This window comes from Chrysemys picta, chromosome 13 (assembly GCF_011386835.1).
Source record: "Chrysemys picta bellii isolate R12L10 chromosome 13, ASM1138683v2, whole genome shotgun sequence".
In the NCBI taxonomy this organism is placed as follows: Eukaryota; Metazoa; Chordata; order Testudines; family Emydidae; genus Chrysemys; species Chrysemys picta.
The window spans coordinates 15,640,232-15,656,157 of NC_088803.1; the positions used below are offsets into that span (position 1 = coordinate 15,640,232).

At 45.7% G+C, this 15,926-nt stretch overlaps 1 protein-coding gene across 2 annotated transcripts; it reads left to right on the plus strand.

The window, feature by feature from the left end:
- The first annotated feature begins 629 nt into the window (after positions 1-629).
- On the plus strand, positions 630-9,779 carry LOC101953761 (olfactory receptor 14I1-like). Of its 2 annotated transcripts, XM_065565114.1 has the most exons (2): positions 630-1,531; positions 9,534-9,779. In XM_065565114.1, the coding sequence occupies exons 1-2, from the start codon at positions 630-632 to the stop codon at positions 9,601-9,603; spliced, it is 972 nt and encodes a 323-aa protein (XP_065421186.1). In that variant the 3' UTR covers positions 9,604-9,779. The 2 variants fall into 2 exon arrangements, with proteins under 2 accessions (XP_065421186.1, XP_005309307.1); XM_005309250.2 differs by lacking the exon at positions 9,534-9,779 and having other exon boundaries at positions 630-1,675.
- The last annotated feature ends 6,147 nt before the right edge of the window (positions 9,780-15,926 follow it).

Consider the following 15,926-nt stretch of genomic DNA (forward strand, 5'->3'; position numbering starts at 1 on the left):
ATGATACAACACAGCAGTAATGGAGCAACGCTACTAGCCCATCAGTACATAGAGATGGGGGTGCATTCGGAATTGGTGCCATAAATTAGTATGTAACCAGGTAGCAGGTCATCTATACACAGAGCTCGGGGAGGAGTCATTACAGACAAGCTGGCACTTAAGATGCTGTGTGAGTCAATTTTGTATTTTCTGGGAAGTGGTAATCAGGCTGTGTTGAGGTTTCAGTATTTTAATGTCACACTGAAATTTTTAGTCTGTTTGACAGAACCGAGGGACCATCTTCACTAGGTCTGTTGTGCATGGGTTGTAAGTTGTTCCATTCTTTAAGGCATTTGATCACGTGATATCTTGGGCCAGATCCTCTAATGGTGTAAACTGATGCAGCCCCATTGACTTTAAGGAGCAATGCCACTCATGTGAGAACCCCCTGATTAGTGCTCTGAATGTCCGTGGTGAGGAACACTCACCAGCCGCAGTGAATGGAAGTGACAAATTTTGTGCTCCTTTGATGTTCACATCATGAGATATTATGAAGAGGGAAGTCAGGGTCAATCCTCTGACATGCTAATCCTGCCCTAATGCCCTTCTTCTTCCCTCCACAGCCATCCCCCCGTGTACTGAGAAAGAAAATGTCCAATCGAACCACTGTAACTGAGTTCCTTCTTCTGGAATTCTCTGACATCCGGGAAATGCAGATTTTGCACTTTGTTCTATTTCTAATGGTTTACCTGGCAGCCCTGCTGGGGAATCTTCTCATCATCATGGTTGTAGCCCTTGACCACCACCTTCATACCCCCATGTACTTCTTCCTGATGAATTTGTCCATCCTAGACCTTGGCTCCATCTCTGTCACTGTCCCCAAATCCATGGCTAATTCCCTAAGCAACACCAGGTCGATTTCCTATTCTGGCTGCATTGTCCAAGTCTTTCTCTTCATGTTCCTTCTTCCAGCAGATCTTGCCTTACTGACCGTCATGGCGTACGACCGATACGTCGCCATCTGCCAACCTCTGCACTACGAGAGAGTGATGAACAGGAGAGCTTGTGTCCAAATGGCAGCCAGTGCCTGGATGAGTGGTCTTCTCTACTCTGCACTACACACCGGGAACACATTCGCGTTAAACTTTTGTGGAGACAATGTGGTGGACCAGTTCTTTTGTGAAATCCCTCAGCTACTCAAGCTCATCTGCTCTGACTCATACCTCAATGAAGTTGGGGTTATTGCATTTGGTGCATGTGTAGCCCTAGGTTGCTTTGTTTTCATAATTGTGTCATATGTTCAGATCTTCAAAACAGTGCTGAGAATCCCCTCTGAGCAGGGCCGGCATAAAGCCTTCTCCACCTGCCTTCCTCACCTCATTGTCATTTCCGTGTTTCTTTCCGTTTCCTCCTTTGCCTACCTGAAGCCCACCTCCAGCTCAACAACAGGGCTGGATCTCTTGATGGCAGTTCTCTATTCTGTGGTGCCTCCAGTGATGAATCCAATTATCTACAGCATGAGGAATAAGGAGATCAAAGATGCAATGAGGAAGCTGACTGGGTGGAGGTTATTCACCAAGAATAAAAGTACTATCTGTCTCCCTTGACTGTGGTTTTATTCTGTGTTTTTATACATATAATCAACTGATGACAACACTGCTGCCATAGCATGCAGTCTGTTTATGCAGTAGTAAAAATCTACACTTACTCCACTGAAGTCAGTTGAATTACACAAGAATGAAAAAATATTAGAATCTATCTATCTTATGGATTGCCACAGTCTCCACACTATCCGAGCATTTTGCATATAAAATATGAAGCCATAGCTAAGCCCCCGATGGACTTCATGGAGGCTGTGACTCTTCTTTTCAGGAGTAAACATTCTGATTGGAATATGAGAGGTTTTGTTTGCTGGATTGTTTTGTTTTATTGGTTGGCTGGTCGATTTATTTGTTTGTTTCATTTGTTTACCCCAGCAGAAATAAAATCACAATCTATCTTTCTAACTTAAGGATCTATATGGCCATCATCAACACTTTATCTAAGCACATTACCCACAAAATCAGTAGCCAGAAGTAAGTCCATATTGGAATTCATGGACTTTCTGTCTCTTCTCCTATTTTGGGACAAAACATCTACTTGGGGTCTGAGAGGCTTTATTTGTTTGTTTGATTCTCTTTCTCTTTGTTGTTGTTTCTTTAATTGGATAGTTGATTTGTTGTAGATTTTCGGGGGAGGATGGGGTATGTTTGATTAGATGGTTGCATCTTTTTGTCATCTATTGGAGGTGTCAATGTGATTGCCTCTTTAATTGGGTTCTCTGTCAAAGGTGAAGCTTTACTTCTAACAATTATGGTGGGTGGAAAAGAGATTTTCTAGGAGTGTGGATGGCTGAGTTTCTGTACAAATGATTATTTTAAAGGTTTGCAAGATTTTACTGTTATTAGTGATATTTTCAGGCACCTAGAGCCTTGGATAAACATTTTTCTACTATTTTTATCTAAATGAATATCATTCTTGATATGATGTAACAACTTGATTGAGCAGAAAGGTTTTGCCATGTTTCCTAAAGACAATCTGAGCCTGGATAATGAGAACAATATTTTATCCCATTGAACTTTTCGGTGTGACAGATGTGGAGTTTCCATGTAATCTTTTATCTTATGTTCTGCTTTGTTCCTACTGTGGTAAATAAATCAGATTTTATTTGGAGAAGGGTGTCTGGTCACTCCATGTACTGCAGGTCAGAGCTCCTGACAGAAAAGCTGCATGGACAAAGCCAGTCTGATCTGCTGGGAAATCACCATTAGTGCACAGGGGACTGTTGCCTGGGACAAATTTAAGAGGGGAATAATCATGTGACTCAGTCCTAGGAGAGGGGCAGGTACAAGGCCAAGACCTTATGGGTTAACTCAGAGAGACCAAAGAAGGGTCAGAGGTTCAGCTAGCCCTGTAACCACGACCATTGGGATTTAGCCATTCACTTCAAATATATCTGGATTTGGCCAATGGCCTCTCATCCACACAAGGATCCGAATGTGTCTAAAGGTACCTTGGATTACAGGATTTGGCTACTGTTTATTTATTTATTACTATGGTCAGTCTCTCTTGTTGAAGCTGTTCTACCGTTGATAAATATTTAAAAATAATCATTGGATTAGACAGAGAGTGACAGATAGAAGGACTCTGTCGTCTGGTTTTTAGATCCATCTTCTAGAAAGAAAGAGACCCATTTCCATGCTACAATGTCTCTTTAATTATTTTCCCACAGCGGAACAGCTTCAACACAAGAGACTGGGGAACCAACATCAGAGTATCCAGGAGCCCAGTGATTTAGACACTCTGCTTAGAGGTGGCAGTTCCCTGTTCAGTTTGGCATTATTATTTGAATTCACAGTTATTTACACTACATATTCAATACTCCAGTGGTCCCCAACCTTTTTAGGGTTGCACTCCTCCCTTACCCCGTCCCTCCCTGCTCTCCAGGAGCTGTGGCCAGGAGTGGGGCTGCCTCTTCTGGGGGAGGGGATTGATGCAGAAAGGGGTTAGGGGGTTAAGGCTAGGGCCACAGATGGGGGCAGGTCTGGGGCCAGGAGCAGGACTGGGAACAGAGCTATGGCCAGAGGCTGAGGCTGGGAGTCAGGGGCCAAATGCAGATCTGTGGCCAGGCCATGGGCTGAGGTGGATGGGGCCGACTATGGGTCCAGAAGAAGGGGCCGCAGCTGGGGGTGGGGCCAGAGCAGAACTGGGAGTGGAGTGGTGCTGGGCAGTGCTCCTTTCCTGCCCCCCATGGGGGATGGCCTGTGCCCCACTGAAGGATCCTCCATGCTCCCCTAGGGGGACATGTCCCATAATTTGGGGACCTCTTCAATAGACAGTAGGAGATACCAGAGCTTGGTTAGATAAATAGATAATCCATGAAAATTATTGTGCTTCTTTTTCTTTCATCACTGTCGTTGTCTAGATCATGATTTTCTTCAAAATATTCATTATTCATGATTAGTCACCAAATTTCTTTGAATATTTCTTGCTCTATAGCTATTTACAAGCAGATCCTGACTGTAAATGTGTGACGTTTGAGCTGTTTTGACTGGTTATATTTTAACATGCTTAGTTTCTCTTTCCTGGGTGGATACATTGAAGAATTATAATCAGGCTTTTTTAAACGTAATGGGAGATCCTCAGTTGGTCTAAATGGTCATAGATTCCTATCCGAACACTCCGTGATTATGACTCTAAAACTCATCGCCTTTCAATATTCTGAACTAAGGCACAGATCCAGAATCAGGCAGTTGCGCGCTTCGAGGGGAAGCGTCTTGCCCTCAAAGCTGAAAAGATAGAGAGAAAGAAGGAAAAAGAAAGAGCTTTTTCCCAGCAGGCAGCTGGCCTGCCATGAAATGTCTGTACCTACTGTGGGCAGATTTGTGTTCCAGGATCGGAGTCCTGAGTCATCGCAGGACCTATATGTAAATCTGTGGTAGAGATAACCCTCGAATTGAGGGATCGCCAATCATCAATCATCAGAAGCAAGTGTGCTCTGATCTAAAACTACTATTTATTAGATTTTAAGCACACACACACATCCAAAATAGGTTTAGAACATCCCAGATATAGTTACAGACAGTCTGAGATGGTTTCAAGTGATCACTAGCCAGGCTTCCAGGGTCCCTCTTTTCATCCAGCTGATGGGAAGTTTATATGTCAGCTCTTTGCCCGAAGAAAAGCTCCCTTGAATTGCTCCAAAGATATTTACTTTTACCTAATCTCTTATAGCTAACTCAACCAAAGCACACAACCTATAGTGCCTCCTAGTGAGTCAGCATAGTAACCTCTACTGGTTACCAATTCTCCTAATTTCAACAAATTACTCATTATCTCAAAATATTCCTAGTATTTCTAGCAATAACAACAATATGTCAGGGACACCTAAAACACCCAGGTCTCTATTCACTCACTCTTTTCCATAACTTTCTGTCCCATCCTCCCATTCTGATTAACAAACTGCAAGCATGCAGTTGTCTGACCTGGACTCACAAAGGTGTAAGATTATTCCTCACTATGTGATGTTTGGTTTTCAGGTGGCAGTGGTTGAACATACAAAATGACTGACTTCAGTATTATCAAATTATGGGGTACATGCAGGAATGTCAAATTCTGGGGTAACAGGCTGTTAGGGCTTGAACCTGAGTCTGAGCTGGGCTCACATTGCAGTATAGACACATTGCAGTATACCCACTGTTGTTTCTGAAAACAAGGTCATTAAGATAATCGAAATATGAATCAGTGGAAATCATCTATATATCTAGTGAAAGGAAGAGGAGATCCAGGCCCTTTAATTCCAGTCGCCACTGCGTCCTCCACCTACTGAAACCATCTTACCCTACATTGTGAGCCTCTCTCTCTCCCTCACACAGCCCAGACCTCCAAACAAACACTCACAGCACCTAATTGCCTCCCTCCCCCCACACACAATCCCACAGACCCTCTCAACCCCTGTTCTTTAAGTTCCCCCTCCCATAGCCTTAAGCCAATTACCCAACCAGAGTTCCTGGCTCAGCTTCCTCAGAGATCCCTGCTTAGCCCCTTTGCCCACCAGCCTCCTCCTTTTCTCAGACCCCCTCCCCTGACATATCCCCAGACCCACAGAACAGCCTCCTACCCCTGCTCCCTTCTCCCTAATTACCAATACCAGTCCATTCTATCTTCCTTCTCCCAGGGGCAATCCTGGCCACCACTTCCTTCCTCCCCCACTCTCCTCCTTCCTCTGCCTGATCCAACTCCCCTGTTTGCATAGTGCCTCTAGGATAGCCTCAGACCAGCACTGCCCAGCACACACTTGACCTGGGGAACTCACTGCCACAATGCATCACTGAGACAGAGAGCCCAACAGGGTGACATTGGTGTGGATCACAACAGCCTCCAGGCTGTGGATGCTTGCCATTTGGTGCAGGCACTGTCACACCCTAGGCACTTGATTCAGGCAATTCCTATGTTCCTGTGGAAAACAGGGAAATTTGTCTTGGAAAATAAATGTGACAAATATTCACCCAGATGTAAGGGCTCGAACTAAACTTAGTTGTGGATCAGGCGCTAAGTAAATGATTCATTGTGAATTATTCATCCAGCCTCAGATATTATCTGAGGAAACTGAGGTTCTGAGAGATGGGGAAACTGAGATTTTGAGAGATGATCTAACTTAGTTTCATAGTCAGGCGTAGCTCTCAGGAGTTCCATGTGCTTTGAACTCTCCTCTTTGTCCATATTTCTTATCATTATACTCTGGGATATTTAAGGGAAATTTAAGGGACTACGGTACCCTAAACGGCCATACTTTACTCCTTGAGGATCATTTGCAAATCCCAGGATTATTTTTTTCTGAAATTCAAGAGAAGTTCAGACCTTGGAAGATAACAAGATAGACACAGGGCCAAGGTTACCAAAGGGTTTAGGAACCTGAAGATGGACATAGGTGCTGGGATGGAATCGGGAACCCTTTGCCTTGGGCGGGTCAGACTAGAGGATAAGAGTGGTCCTTTTTTCCCTTTCTAACATTCGAATCTGTGAACTTTTCCCTGGGGTCTCTGCTGCTCAACTGAGCAGGTCTCCAGGGAGTGAACCCCTCAAGTAATTAAGAAATAGAAATGGAAAAATCACTTTCCTGCAGCGTCAGTCATGTAATGCCAGTGTTGCTCAAGGCCAGCTATACATAGCTCAACTGCAGAGAGCAACAGGTTTCAATCTAGTTCTGTCCATTCAGACTCAGAGAGAGGGGTAAAAGGACTCTTAGAGAGTTGTGCCTTTGCCTGAGAGAGAGAGAGAGAGATTATGGCAAAAGAATCCTGGCACTGGATGACTGACTGCCTCTCATGTTGGAAAAATACCCGCAGAGACTGGTACAGTAAGTTTACAAATTTAATTCCTTGCAAGGTGTCAAGTATCAGGGGGTAGCCGTGTTAGTCTGTATCTACAAAAACAACAAGGAGTCTGGTGGCATCTTAAAGACTAAGAGATTTATTTGGGCATAAACTTTCCTGGGTAAAAACCTCACTTCTTCAGATGCATCAGGAGCAGCCGTTTCATTTATAAGCATCTTCTTTATGCTTGGATACACTATAATGCATCAGTGTATCCAACCAGGAAAGAGAAACTGACCATGTTAAAATGTAACCTCTCAAAAAGCACTGCTTTTCTCTGTCACATATTGAGAATGTACACCCAGGTACAAATATGATATGATGATAATAACAATAATAATCAACATTTATGATCCAAGGCACATTCAGATCCTTGTATCAATGGAAGTCCATTGGCTGAATCCACTAGTATCCCAGAGAAGGGGAGTGGAGAGGGAGGGACCCGGGCCTGCCCTCTACTCTGGGTCCCAGCCCAGGGGCCCTAGGGATAGCGGTTAACCATTTGAGCTAGCGATTCCTTCCCCTGGGCTACTTCCCTCTTCAGCCCTTCAGCTTGGGGGGCTTCCTGCCCTCGATCTGCATGGGCAAGGTTTCTCCCAACCCCTTGTGCCTGTGGAGTCCCTCTGCTCTGTACAAGCTGGGTTTCCCTTTACCTAAGGTCTTGGTTTTCTGGCGCGCCACAGCATTTTCCAAACTCTCCTCTGCTTCCCTTCAAACTGCTCTCTGCTCCAACCCAAACCACTCTGCTTCAACCTTCAGGTGCTCTAATTGTCTTAATTGGCTTCAGGTGCTCTAATTAATCTGTAGCAGCCTCACTTCCTTCTACAGGGAATAAGGCTCTCATCATCCTGGGGATTACATATCTCCCATCTATCACTCTTCTGCTGCTCTCTGGCCATGCTATATCACATACCCCCCCCACACACACTCAACAGCATGGGACTGGGCTTCTTGGGACGAGAAGCAGTGTTGTCGTGACAGGCCATCAGCGTTGCCGTGTTGGCTTCCGGCCCTATGCTGTACCCGGAAATGGAAGGGTTGCAAGAATAGGAACCATCTAGTCACTCTCTGATTCTTCTCCTTGTTTCTGTGCATCCGCTGGAGCGGGACGTGGGCTGTCACAAGGGTAAACCACCGCCCCAGAAGGAAGTAGCGGAGAGTCTCCATGGCCCATTTTACTGCCAGACATTCCTTTATAATGACGGCGTACTTTTGTTCCCTGTGGAGGAGTTTCTGGCTGAGGTACAGGATCGGGTGTTCCTCCTCCCTTATCATCTGTGAAAGGACGGCTCCTAGCCCTACCTCCGAGGCATCTGTTGGTAGGACGAATTCCTTCTCGAAGTCTGGGACTATGAGCACTGGAATATAGCAAAGGGCTGTCCTTAAATCTGTGAATGCTCCTTCCACCTCATCAGTCCACTTCACTATCTCAGGGCCCAAAGCTTTTATTAGGTCCATCAACAGCCCCGCTCTAGTGACAAAATGAGGGATGAATCTCTGATAGTACCCTACTATTCCTAGAAATGCTCTGACCTGCTTTTTGCAAACCAGTCGAGCCCAACCCTGTATTGCCTTCACTTCGTTCCATTGGGGTTTCAGCAAGCCTCTCCCTACTACATAGCCAAGGTATCTGGCCTCAGCTAGCCCTATCATGCACTTGGGAGGGTTGGCAGTGAGGCGGCATTTCGAAGGGCGTCTAGCACCACTTCTACTTTTCCTAGGTGTGTTTCCCAGTCAAGGCTATGGATGTCTATGTCGTCTAAATAGGCAGTGGCAAACTTGGCATGGGGTCGCAGCAATTTGTCCATAAGTTGTTGGAATGTTGCAGGGGCCCCATGGAGTCCCAAAGGGAGGACAGTGTATTGGAACAGGCCATTGGGTGTAGAGAAGGCAGTCTTTTCCTTGGCATTCTCGGCCAGGGGAATTTGCCAATATCCTTTGGTGAGGTCCAGGGTGGTTAGATATCCGGCCTTGCCTAACTGATAAACTAGCTCATCGACGTTTGGTATCGGATAGGCATCGAAGTGGGATACTTCATTCAACTTCCGGAAGTCGTTGCAAAACCTCAGGGTGCCGTCAGGCTTGGGGACTAGGATGATAGGGCTGGACCACTGGCTGTGGGATTCTTCAATAACTCCAAGTTCCAGCATCTTCTTCACTTCCATCCTAATTTCTTCCCTTTTAGCTCCCGGTATCCGGTATGGTCTTAACATCTCTCTTACTCCAGGACTGGTGATGATATGATGTTGGACCAGTGTTGTACGGCCTGGCTGTGTACACAACACATCTTGGTTCCGTTGGATCATATCAGTGACCTCTGTTCTTTGTTCTGGGGTGTCAAGGCTGTATCCCCACTTTGAACTTTAGGGTACAAATGTAGGGGCCTGCATGAAAACTTCTAAGCTTAACTACCAGCTTAGCTCTGGTCCCGCTGCCACCATTCCCAATGGATTCCCTCCCTGGGAAGCCTTGAGAAATCTTTCACCAATTCCCTGGTGAATACAGATCCAAACCCCTTGGATCTAAAACAAGGAGAAATTAACCATTCCCCTCCTTCCTCCCACCAACTCCTGGTGAATCAAGATCCAAACCCCTTGGATCTTAAAACAAGGAAAAATCAATCAGGTTCTTAAATAGAAGGCTTTTAATTAAAGAAAAAGGTAAAAATCATCTCTGTAAAATCAGTATGGAAATTAACCTTACAGGGTAATCAAACTTAAAGAGCTCAGAGGACTCCCCTCTAGTCTTAGGTTCAAAGTACAGCAAACAAAGATAAACACTCTAGTAAAAGGTACATTTACAAGTTGAGAAAACAAAGGAAAACTAACACGCCTTGCCTGGCTATTTACTTACAAGTTTGAAATAGGAGAGACTTGTTTAGAAAGATGGGGAGAACCTGGATTGATGTCTGGTCCCTCTCAGTCCCGAGAGCGAACGCACTACCCAAAACAAAGAACACAAACAAAAGCCTCCCCCCACCCAGATTTGAAAGTATCTTGTCCCCTTATTGGTCCTTTAGGTCAGATGCCAGCCAGGTTACCTGAGCTTCTTAACCCTTTACAGGGAAAAGGATTTTGGAGTCTCTGGCCAGGAGGGATTTTATAGTACTGTACACAGGACAGCTGTTACCCTTCCCTTTATAGTTATGACATGGGGTTAATTCAGGGGATATCCTCACCTGCCTCTCTGGGTCATCTGTCTGGGGTGGAGCTCCCGGAATGACCAGGCATGTCTTTCGGTCTTGCCAGGGCTTCAGTAAGTTGACATGGTTGATCTGCTCTGGCTTTTGGCGGTCTGGTTGTCTGACCTTATAGTCCACCTCCCCAATGGCTTCCACTATCTCATATGGCCCATGCCAGCTGGCCAGGAGTTTGCTTTCTGCTGTTGGCACTAGCACCATCACCCATTCTCCTGGCTGAAATCTCCGTACTTTTGCCCGGTGGTTGTAATATGCCTGCTGGGCCTCTTGTGCTTTTTCCAAATGTTCTCATACTATGCGGTTCACTCGAGCTATTCGCTCTCTCATCTGTGTCACGTGCTCAGTGACATTCTTTCCTGGGTTGGGTTGTTCTTCCCAATCCTCCTTGGCGATATCTAATATTCCGTGTGGGTGGTGTCCGTATAGTAACTCAAAGGGAGAGAAACCAGTGGACGCCTGGGGAACTTCCCGTATTGCAAACATTGGGTACGGTAGAAGGGTATCCCAGTTTTTTCCATCCTGTGCTACCACCTTCTGGATCATACTTTTAAGGGTATGGTTAAACCACTAGACCAGGCTATCTGTTTGTGGATAGTAGACTGAGGTACGTATGGCCTGGATGCGGAGCAGAGTACATAAGTCCTTCATTAATTTTTACATGAAGGGGGTTCTTTGGTTAGTCAGGATTACCTTAGGGATGCCCACTCTGGCAAAAACCTGGAGTAGTTCTTTTGCTATTGTCTTGGATGTGGGGTTTCTTAAAGGACTGGCTTCTGGGTACCATGTGGTGTAGTCAAGGATAACTAGTACATTTCAGTGGCCCCGTGCTGATCTTTCCGGTGGGCCCATTATGTCCATGGCTATCCTCTCAAAAGGGACTTCAATAATAGGCAAAGGTATTAATGGGTCCCGCAAGTGAGGATGGGGGCTATGCAACTGGCATTCTGGGCAGGAGGCACAATAGACCTCCATGCATATTCCTGGCAGTACAACCTTCCTAGGATTCTATCCAGTGTCTTATCTACTCCTAGATGTCTCCCTGTCAAGGTTGCTTCCCCACTTTGAACTTTAGGGTACAAATGTGGGGGCCTGCATGAAAACTTCTAAGCTTAACTACCAGCTTAGATCTGGTCCGCTGCCACCACTCCCAAAATGCTAATACCCTTCCCTGGATAGCCTTGAGAGACTCTTCACCAATTCCCTGGTGAATACAGATCCAAACCCCTTGGATCTTAAAACAAGGCAAAATTAATCATCCCCCTCCTTTCTCCCACCAACTCCTGGTGGATCAAGATCCAACCCCCTTGGATCTTAAAAACAAGGAAAAAATCAATCAGGTTCTTAAAAAGAAGGCTTTTAATTAAAGAAAAAGGTAAAAATCATCTCTGTAAAATCAGGATGGAAAATAACTTTACAGGGTAATCAAACATAAAGAGCCCAGAGGAATCCCCTCTAGCCTTAGGTTCAAAGTTACAGCAAACAGAGATAAACACTCTAGCAAAAAGGTACATTTACAAGTTGAGAAAACAAAGATAAAAATTAACATGCCTTGCCTGGCTGTTTACTTACAAGTTGGAAATATGAGAGACTTGTTCAGAAAGATTTGGAGAGCCTGGATTGATGTCTGGTCCCTCTCAGTCCCAAGAGCGAACAACCCCCAAAACAAAGAGTACAAACAAAAGCCTTCCCCCCCCTCCAAGATTTGAAAGTATCTTGTCCTCTTATTGGTCCTTTGGGTCAGGTGTCAGCCAGGTTACCTGAGCTTCTTAACCCTTTACAGGTAAAAGGATTTTGGAGTCTCTGGCCAGGAGGGATTTTATAGTACTGTACACAGGAGGGCTGTTACCATTCCCTTTATAGTTATGACACTCCCAAATAAATGACTGTGAGCTAATTCTAGTATTGTCCTTGTGTGTTTCCATGGGACTTAAGAGCTGCTCTACTTCTTCCCCTCATATTGCGCTATCCGGTACAACAGATCACATTTGAACACACAATATGGCCTTGGGCCTTTGGTCTTTCCCTCCACGGGTATGCCATTTACTTCCACTACCTCCTCCCTCACATTCGCATATAGCGAATCATTGGCTTGGTCCTGTCCGAAATTCTAACGTGCGATATAGAACTGACTTAATTCCAGGGGACCTACTTCAACTCTGCCCCCTGGGTTGCTCCTACTTGGGCTAGGATCCGCCTCTGATTCCTCATTGGTCTGAATCATTTCCTGCCCTCCTGAACGGGTTCGCCTACCAACAAGAGAGGCTTTCTGGTTCCCTGCTAGAATCCTGGTCCCTAATTTATCTGTCCCCCTTTCCCGCCTGGACTTTCGGGGTTTCCTGGGGGATGAAAATAACTCTGGGGAAAATCTGGCAAAAATGTGGTGAGGCTATCTGTAAGTGCCTCTGTCTCAGCCCTGGGGATGATACCCTCCTCTGGCTCTACTGGGGGAAGTAGGCTTTCAAAGCCTGGGAAGTCCCTACCAATTAAGACCAGTGGATTTTGGTAGTGTTCCCCTGGATCTCAATCCATACTGGGATTGTGGGGTAAAAATTTACGGTACCATGAACACATGTTGCCCCTGTGGTTTTTCGACCTTTCCCCACCAACTTCCCCGAGACCAGCATGACAGCACTCCCAGAATGCACTAATGTTAAGGTCTCAATAGCATTCATTTTTACCAACCTTGGATATCCCAGTTCCCAACAGTCACAACATGGACCCCTTACCCCAGTTGCCACCCTCTGCCTGGGGCAGTAGTATAAGGGCCCTACCATCAATCAAACCCTAACACTGCCCCTTGACCCCTTAAGCTCTGCCCCTTGACCTCTTGGTCCCTCCCACCGGACGTCCCGCCCATGGGGTGTTACTTCCGGGGTCAAGGTGCCACCTGACCAGAAGCAAGGTGTGTCATGTGACCCCTCTGAGAACTCCTCCCACCACCCTCTACCAATCAGGAGGGGTTTCATCCCAAAAGGACCGCCCCGAGAGGAGATTTTGACCAATCAGGGTGACTTCCAGGGCTGGGTGACCCATCCGGAAGTGGGTTGTGTGACCCCTCTAAGAACTCTCCCCACCACCCTCTACCAATCAGGAGAGGTTTCGTCCCAACCGGACCTCCCCGAGAGGAGATTTTGACCAATCAGGGTGACTTCTGGGTTGGGGTGACCCTTCCGGAAGTGAGTCATGTGACCCCACTAAGAACTCCTCCCAAGGCCCTCCACCAATCAGATTGCAGCACCATTACCCCATAAGTCCCAGGGACAGACACATGAGGTGGCCATCTCTTACCAAGGACACGTGTTTTTGAAATCGTGGAAAGGCTGCTGAGAGGAAACATGGACTCCTTCACCACCTCCGTGAGAACTTCAGACTTTGTTTTAGCCCCGAGCACCTTTGGACTTGTGTGGGGAAAGCGCTACATCAGCGACAGTTCCGAGGAGGACCCTTTGACCCAGCCATTGATGGATACGCCGGAACCCAACCCCGAAACCATCGTGAGGCACCCCGCTGAGCATGATGGCCTCTCTTTGTCCACCCCCTCAGAGGTGGAAGGCGATCGCTGCTTGGGGGAAGCACTGGCGGACAAAGCAAACTGAAAAGACGGCGCTCAGGTAAAATGAATGATTAAGAAGCGGTGGTCAAGGAGGGGTATGTAATGGGGTAGGAACCAGGGGTTGCGTAAATTAAAAGAACAAGCAGTAGGGGTGCTTACACATTTTTTTTTTCTGAAAATCTCTCAACAGGTCGACAATGCCTTTTTAGAGTCCTTTAAGAACTTGCACATCGGAAGCCCTGTGGGAGTAAATATATCATGTGCCAGCTGTTTTTGCTCATGTCTGAGACACACATCTCAAGCCAAAAAGGACAAAATGGAAGAATGAACCATCTGAGACTCCCTTATGGTAGGGATCATGGCATCCATTTTTACAGGCGGCTGTAAAAGGTCGTGTTAAACCAGGCGATTAATAAAACTTATTTAAATGTGTCAATATGAATGTGTCCCCTTTCATACTCATGGTAGTAAAAGACGGTACCAGTAACAGTCATGTCTACACAGACGGCTCTGTTAAAGAAAATATATTATGGCCCCGGGGAAGTTGGGAGCGTCGGCGGGGTCAACCCTCTTTTTCAAGTGGCCAGAAAGCATAGTAAAACTTTAAACAGAAGACAGGTAACAGCATGGCTTTCAGATCAGGATGTTTACACTTTACACAAACCGGCTCAAATACGTTTTAAAAGAAACAAGACCATTGTTTCAGAGGTGGATGCGCAGTGGCAGGCAGATTTGGTGGATATGCATCGGTTCTCCAAACACAACAGCGGTTTTAAGTACATCTTAACAGTGATAGACATTCTATCCAAATATGCCTGGGCCTTGGGCCTAAATGACAAGACGAGTGGTGAGGTATCCAAGGCCTTTAAAGCTATTTTCAGTGAAGGTCGCGTGCCTCAAAAATTACAAACTGATGGGGGAAAGAATTTTTAAACAAACCTTTAAGTGGATTGTTAAAGCGACATAGAGTTCACCATTTTGTTACCAATAATGAAGTCAAAGCAGGGATTGTGGAGCAATTTAACAGAACTTTAAAAACTAGGATGTGGAGATATTTTACAGCGCATAACACCTTTTGCTACATTGACGTCTTACCTGACTTTATAAAGAGTTACAACCAGAGCTTTCACAGAACTATACGTACCAGACCCGTTGATGTTAACCCTTCAAATTCTCTGAAGGTATGGAAAATGGTTTATGGAGATGGTTTTAAAATAAAACCAGTTGCTGCCTCTTTTAGAAAAGATGACCACGTGAGACTATCTAAAACCAAAGGCGCTTTTGAAAAAGGTTATGAACAGTCGTTTACCAATGAGATATTCTTAGTAGATGAAGCCTTAACCAGGGGCCAGAGACGTGTATGCTGATTAAAAGATTACAAGGGTGAGGCAGTTACTGGATCTTTTTACCCAGAAGAATTACAAAAAGTAAACCCCAGATGAAACAGGATTTACAGGACTGAAAAAGTTCTAGCAGAGAAAGGAAAAAGGGAGAAAAAAGCAGCTACTGGTGAAATGGTTGGGGTGGCCCGATAAGTTTAACAGCTGGGTGGAAGCTTCTCAACTCTGTGACATCTAGACACGAACAAAAAAGATTCCTTCTGCAAAGACAGAGAGAGAGAGAGAGAGAGAGAGAGAGAAATGAGCGATGGCGGGTTTTACATTACTTTGCCCAGCAATGCCAGCTCTGCAGTTTTTCCCCAAAACACCATCTCGAACTTTACAGTACGGCTAATTAAGCCCTTGGATCTCCCAGGTGCCTGGGAGGTGGGGTTAGTGGAAATACAATACCCGCACAGCTGGAATACTATCAATGAAAACACCCCTTTTGAAATCACCTTTGGAGCTACAACGTGGAATTTCATCCTACAACGAGGTTATTACTCGACCATACCCGAATTACTGGAGCATATGAAAAACAACGTGGCTCGTCATCCCGGACGGCCTGAGGAGGTTATGAACTACGACCCTGTGTGTAGAAAAGTGAGACTTAAATCTACCAATTTTATGTATGTGTTTTCTACTGGCAGGGAGCTAGCTAGCATTCTGGGTTTGGGCCCCAAAGGCAACGTCCAAAAATTCCCCTTCTCAGCAGATATCACAGGTGGTTTTAACTCCATGTATCTATACACGGATATTGTAGAACATCAGTTTGTGGGGGACTTTTCTGTTCCCCTGTTACACTGCGTCCCTGTCCGAGGAAGGAACAATGAGTTTGTTACCATCACCTACGATAAACCTCATTTATCGGGGGAGGGATAGCTCAGTGGTTTGAGCATTGG

Bases quoted from the DNA above. Each gene is read 5' to 3' on its own strand.
- LOC101953761 (XM_065565114.1), top strand. From the start codon at position 630: ATGTCCAATCGAACCACTGTAACTGAGTTCCTTCTTCTGGAATTCTCT. The intron at 1,532-9,533 runs GCTGACTGGGTG...CTTAAATAGAAG, and splicing joins ATCAAAGATGCAATGAGGAA to GCTTTTAATTAAAGAAAAAG.